Consider the following 5,969-nt stretch of genomic DNA (forward strand, 5'->3'; position numbering starts at 1 on the left):
GTAGCTGGGACTACAGGCGCCCGCCACAACGCCTGGCCATTTTTTGGTTGCAGCCATCATTGTTGTTTGGCAGGCCCGGGCTGGGGATTTGAACCTGCCACCTTAGGTGTATGTGGCTGGCGCCTTAGCCACTTGAGCCACAGGCACCAAGCCTGTTTGTTCTCTTTTGAGACAGAGTCTCAAGCTGTGGCCCTGAGTGGAGTGCTGTGGTGTCACAGCTCACAACAACCTCAAACTCTTGGGCTGAAGCAAGTGTCTTGCCTCAGCCTCTCAAGTAGCTGGGACTAGCATAAGTCTTGGTTTTGGTTATAGTTGTCGTTTGGCAGGCTCCGGCTGGATTCAAACCTGCCAGCTCCAGTGTGTGTGGCTGGTGCCCTAGCCACTTGAGCAACAGACACTGAGCCTGTTTTTTGTTTTTGAGACAGAGTCTCACTTTGTCGCCCTCAGTAGAGTGACCATGGCATCATAGCTTATAGCAACTTCAGACTCTTTGGCCAAGTCATTCTCTTGCCTCAGCTTCCTAAGTAGCTGGGACTACCAGCACTCTCCATGGGGTCTTGCTCTGGCTTAGGGTGGTCTCCAGCCTGTGAGCTCCAGCAATCCACCCACTTCAGCCTCCCAGAGTGCTAGGATTATAGGCATGAGCCACCACACCAGCCTTTAAATGCACATTTGTGGCCCAGACTTTCAGGAAAACATCCCTAGAGAAAGTGGCTGGCCCTCTGCTGGGAGAGACACATCTGGAGAGGGCTAACGCTCCCTTGGTAAATGTGCAGATCACACTGCTCTCCAACAGCCACTCACTTTGGGAAGGCTGCCCCTTCCCTCTCTGCCATGTTGGCGGCCTCAGCCAAGATGGCCATTTGTGTAGCCAGTGGGGTTAAGAGCTTCTGAGGTAGCTTGCACACCAACAACCAGAATGGGTCCCTGGGACCTGCAGAGGGTTCCTTTCCCTGCAGCCAGACCTTAGGACTCAGCCCTTGGCCTGCAGCAATGGTCCACCTCGCCAGCCCTTCCACTGCCCCTTCCTTGATTGAGGCACTTGGTGGAGGCCACTCCAGCGGTTCCCTCTGGATTTTGGATATTCTAGACTAGAGCAAGTGGGCCTGGTAGGCCCAGGCAGAAGGGCATGGCAGCCCCAAAATCCACTGAGCTCTCCTGCTCCCAAGCAATACCACCCATGTATAATGCACATCTTTATTTGTCCCTCAAAAATTTATGCCAATGTATGCATCATACATGGCAAAATATGGTATTTATTGTGTGTGTAGTATGTGCCAAATACTGCTTTTACTATACCTCCTAAATTTATTTCGGTCTTCAAATTCATGACTAATTTCTAATACCTCACCAGGCTTGTCTTTCTATAAGTGCTACACAATAGACATGGACGTGACATAGAAGACTGCAAAAAGCTGTTTTATCAAGCACTTCTCTACAAAAGTACTTGCTGAGGACTGGGTACAGAAGTCAGTCTTCACACAAAAAATACAAAAGTTGGCTTGGTACCTGTAGTTCAGGGCACCAGCCACATACACCGGAGCTGGCGGGTTTGAAGCAAGAGAATCTCTTGAGCCCAAGAGTTTGAGGTTGCTGTGAGCTGTGAAGCTACTGGCACTCCACTAAGGGGAACAAAGTAAGATTCTGTCTCAAAAAAAAAAGATACAAAAGTAAAACTTCCTTGACTGATGGCGGTAAAAATAAAAGTTTCTTTTTATTGCTAATCTCCTGTATTTTTAATCTTCATTTCAGGAAATCAAATCGATGAAGAAAAGAATGAGTGAACTGTGTATTGACTTTAACAAAAACCTCAATGAGGATGATACCTTCCTTGTATTTTCAAAGACTGAACTTGGTAAATTTCTTTTTTTTTTTTTGAGATAGAGTCTCATTGTCGCCCTTGGTAGAGTGCCACATCACAGCTCACAGAAACCTCCAACTCTAGGTCTTAAGCGATTCCAAAACACCCAGCTATTTTCTTGGTGCAGTTGGCATTGTTGTTTAGCTGGCCCGGGCCAGGTGCAAACCCGCCAGCCACAGGGCATGTGGCTGGTGCTATAACCACTGTGCTATGGCACTGAACTTGGTAAATTTTGTTATTTTCTACATCAAATCATGTAATTTAGGCAAATAATGTTACCTTCATAGTTTGCTTCACTTTTCAGATATGAAACTTAAAAGTTCAAAATATTCTTTAAAAATACACTAACCCTACCCCTCTTCTACAGAAAAGGCAACCGAATCAGCCAAAATTGCATTTTAAATTTATAAAGGTGTATTGCAATTTATAGAGATGGTCTAGAGGGGATTTCATAGTCTTTTTTTCCCCCCGTAATCTTTCTTGGTAACCTTTTTTGGTGTTTAACAGCCTTTAGTGCCTTAAATTTTTTCTGCCCTACAATGTCCCCTGTGTTGTATCTTAAACTACTTTTTTATTCTGTCCTTGATCTTCGTTGGCTTAATTTAACCTGTTCTCCAGTAAAATGCCATTGACACAAGTACACTGAAGCCTCTTCATATTTTGAATTAGTATCTCCTAAGCCACCTGGCCTCTAATTGCCACCTCTACTCCAACAACATCAAAATGATATTATAAGGACTGTCATTATTTTCCTTGAATTTCAGTTACTCTCCACAGTTCCTAGAGCTACTTAAAGGCACTGCACCGTGCCAATGCCAAATAAACCAGTAAGTGGAAAATCTGATGTATGAGAAAATGATTTTTTGCAGGTGCTCTTCCTGATGATTTCATTGATAGTTTAGAAAAGACAGATGAGGACAAGTATAAAATTACCTTAAAATATCCACATTATTTTCCTGTCATGAAGAAATGTTGTGTCCCTGAAACCAGAAGAAGGATGGAAATGGCTTTTAATACAAGGTGCAAAGAGGTACCATACATGTTTGTCTTTCTTTTGTTTTTAATGGAAGGTTTTAAGGAAAAGGTTTGCTTTGTTTACCAATGCTAAAGTCAGCCAAGGGATTTGTATTACTATTTGGTGAGCATCGTATCTTTAATTCCTCAGACCTATAAGACTTTGAGCTTTTTTGTTGCTCATTGGCAACATGCTTGGTGTGGGTTTGGGCTAAGCTATTCTAATAAAAATGGAATGAGTTAAATAAACTAGAAGTTGTATTCCTCTCCCATGTCAGCAGCCCAGTTCTGGTAAGGCATCTTTCCTTCCTCAGTGAGTGATTTCCAAGTTTATTCTTTGGAATGACTATTTCTCAGCCTATTCAGATGAGGGAAAAAGAGAATACAGAGCAGACATCTTTAAGAAGATGTAAAAATGTCATGCATCAACTCCATTGATTCCATTGGTCCAGATTCCATCATATAACCATATCTAGCTGCAAGGGAGGCTAGGAAATATAGTCTTTAGTTGGCAACCATTTGCATAGCTTAGGGGTTTCTAGTAAGAAAGGGGAAAAGGAAGAATTACAAACAGATTCTCAGAGTTAGCCAGTTCCACTGAAGCCTGCCTCTCCAGCTGTAGCAGTAATCATGAGCAAACACCCTTTTTCCCACAGGTAGGACATACTTACCATATGTCAATTCCCCATCACTTATTGCCTTGAGCGCAAAGACTAGGATCTCTGGGTGATACACAGTTCACCCCAGTTGCAGCTTCTCATGATCTAGCAACCTTTGAAAGGAAAGGCAAGTTGTCAGCCCCTCACCTCATTTTTTTTTTTTTTGTCAGACAGAGCCTCAAGCTGTCCCCCTGGGTAGAGTGCCATGGCATTACAGCTCACAGCAACCTCCAACTCCTGGGCTCAAGCGAGTCTCTTGCCTCTGCCTCCCAAGTAGCTGGGACCACAGGCGCCTGCCACAACGCCCGGCTATTTTTTGGTTGCAGCCATCATTGTTGTTTGGCGGGCCCGGGCTGGGGATTCGAACCCGCCACCTTAGGTGTACGTGGCTGGCGCCTTAGCCAGTTGAGCTATAGGCGCCGAGCCAGCCCCTCACCTCTTAACACACATCATTCATCACGGAATAGGAACAGAATAACCACACTAAAAACTCCCATTTTTAGAGAAGGAAAGACTAGGACACAGAGTAAACCCATAGCAATTTTCAAAAATGATTTGGCAGGAATCGTGAGGATTTCTTACTCTGGTGAAGTTTCTTGTTTAGTCCACTGGGCTTATTTAGGTCTGCTTTCTGGCGAGAATTCCTTTATCAGTTGTACTCTAGGGCTTCTGGTTTTGCCCTCAGGAAGTTTTTTATTTTCTATTTTCCTCCATGACCATATCTTGAGGACTGCTGGTATAGATTCCCCCTGATGCCAGTTTGAAGCCTGAGGGTTGCTTTAGGGATCAAATAATCACAGACTTTTGTAGGCCAGACTTACAATATGTTTGGTAATAAAGGTCCCTCAAAATCTTAGATTTCTTACCTGTTTACTTCCAACCAGGTACATGTTAAAGTGACTACACCCAAATATGACTTTGGGTCATAATTTGTAAACCTGCCAAATCATGTATACTGGCTTCTATATTATGTTCATTCTCCTCTTCCTTAACTTAATGGACTCTCTCTGAAACAATAGGCATAAGGATGAAGACAGCATTCTCAAACTAATCTCTGCAGTTCAGTAACTCTGAATGACAGTCTTTTTTCCTATATTAGGAGTAAGGAGCAATTGTTTTTTTCAGCCCTTGAAAGCCCTAGATTATGGAGCGAAGGCAGACCCCTTAGCAGAATGATTTTCCTTCCATCTTTGCAAATTGGCCAATTCTCACCTGAGATCATCTCTCTCATGTAATCTTTCTAAAAGCACCAAATGCCAACAAAGACACACTAGAATATTACTTTTTCCAATCATTTCCTCTAGAGAGCTAAGATACCATAAGTACATAGCCTGCCTTCTAAGTTATGGCAAGCAACAGCTTTCACAAATGTTATTCATAGTGTAATAGGATCACTATTTTCCCAGCCTGCAGTGTCTGTGTCCTCAACTTCCATTCCCATCCATTTTTTGTTTTTTGTTGTAGCAGCACCCTATTCTTGGTGTCAGTCTCTGTGTATATCAGGGTTCAGGCTAAGCCCTTTTAAAGGGCACTCATCTGGTCATGAGGGCTCTGCCTCTGCCCTCATGACTTACTTCCTAAAGGCCCTACCTCTTAATATTGTCACTATAAGGATTAAAGTTCAACATATGAATGTGTAGGAATATTCAAGCCATAGCATGTGGCATTAAGTATATTCACACTGTAAATATATTCATGTTGCTGTGTAACTCTCATCACCATCCATCTCCAGAGCTGTTTTGTCTTCCCATTAAACACTAACTCTGCATTCGTCCCTTTTCTCATCCCAGGCAACTACCATTGTACTTTCTGTCTCTTTGAGTTTGACTATTTAGGAACCTCTTACAAGTGGAGTCATACAATAGTTGTCTTTTTTGTGTCTGATGTATTTTATTTAGTATAAAATCTTAAAGATTTATCCATGTTATGGTATGTGTCAACTTTTTTTTTTTTTTTTGAGAGAGAGGGTCTTGCTTTGTTGCCCAGGCTAGAGTGCAGTGGCATCGTCACAGCTCACTATAACCTCAAACTCAAGTAATCCTCTCACCTCATCCTCCCCAAGTGTTAGGATTATAAGTATGAGCCACCCCCCACCCCAGCCTTCATTCCTTTTTGAGGCTGAATTATATTCCATTGCATATGTATATCACATTGTGTTTATCAATTCATCTGTCGATGGGCACTTAGGTTGCTTTCATCTTTGCGCTGTTGTAAATAATGCTTCTGTGGGGCGGTGCATGTGGCTCAAAGAAGTAAGGCGCTGGCCCCATATACCAGAGGTGGCGGGTTCAAACCCAGCCCCCAGCCAAAAACTGCAAAAAAAAAAAAAAAAAATGCTTATGTGAACACGATGTACCTAGATATGTCCTTCAGTGACTACTTTCAATACTTTCTTTTTTTTTTTTTTTTTGAGACAGAGCCTCAAGCTATCCCCC

General features: G+C 42.9%; 1 protein-coding gene across 3 annotated transcripts in view; it reads left to right on the forward strand.

Moving 5' to 3' along the window:
- Positions 1-5,969, forward strand: part of NLN (neurolysin) — a 101,521-nt gene that overhangs the window by 42,337 nt on the left and 53,215 nt on the right. For all 3 annotated transcript variants that reach the window (XM_003785875.3, XM_023510945.1, XM_023510946.1), the window contains 2 exons: positions 1,753-1,855; positions 2,731-2,891. In XM_003785875.3, the coding sequence (XP_003785923.1) occupies positions 1,753-1,855; positions 2,731-2,891 (264 nt within the window). The remainder of the gene's footprint in view (positions 1-1,752; positions 1,856-2,730; positions 2,892-5,969) is intronic.

This window comes from Otolemur garnettii, unplaced genomic scaffold (genome assembly GCF_000181295.1).
Source record: "Otolemur garnettii isolate 467f Iridium unplaced genomic scaffold, OtoGar3 scaffold00017, whole genome shotgun sequence".
NCBI classification, from domain to species: domain Eukaryota; kingdom Metazoa; phylum Chordata; class Mammalia; order Primates; family Galagidae; genus Otolemur; species Otolemur garnettii.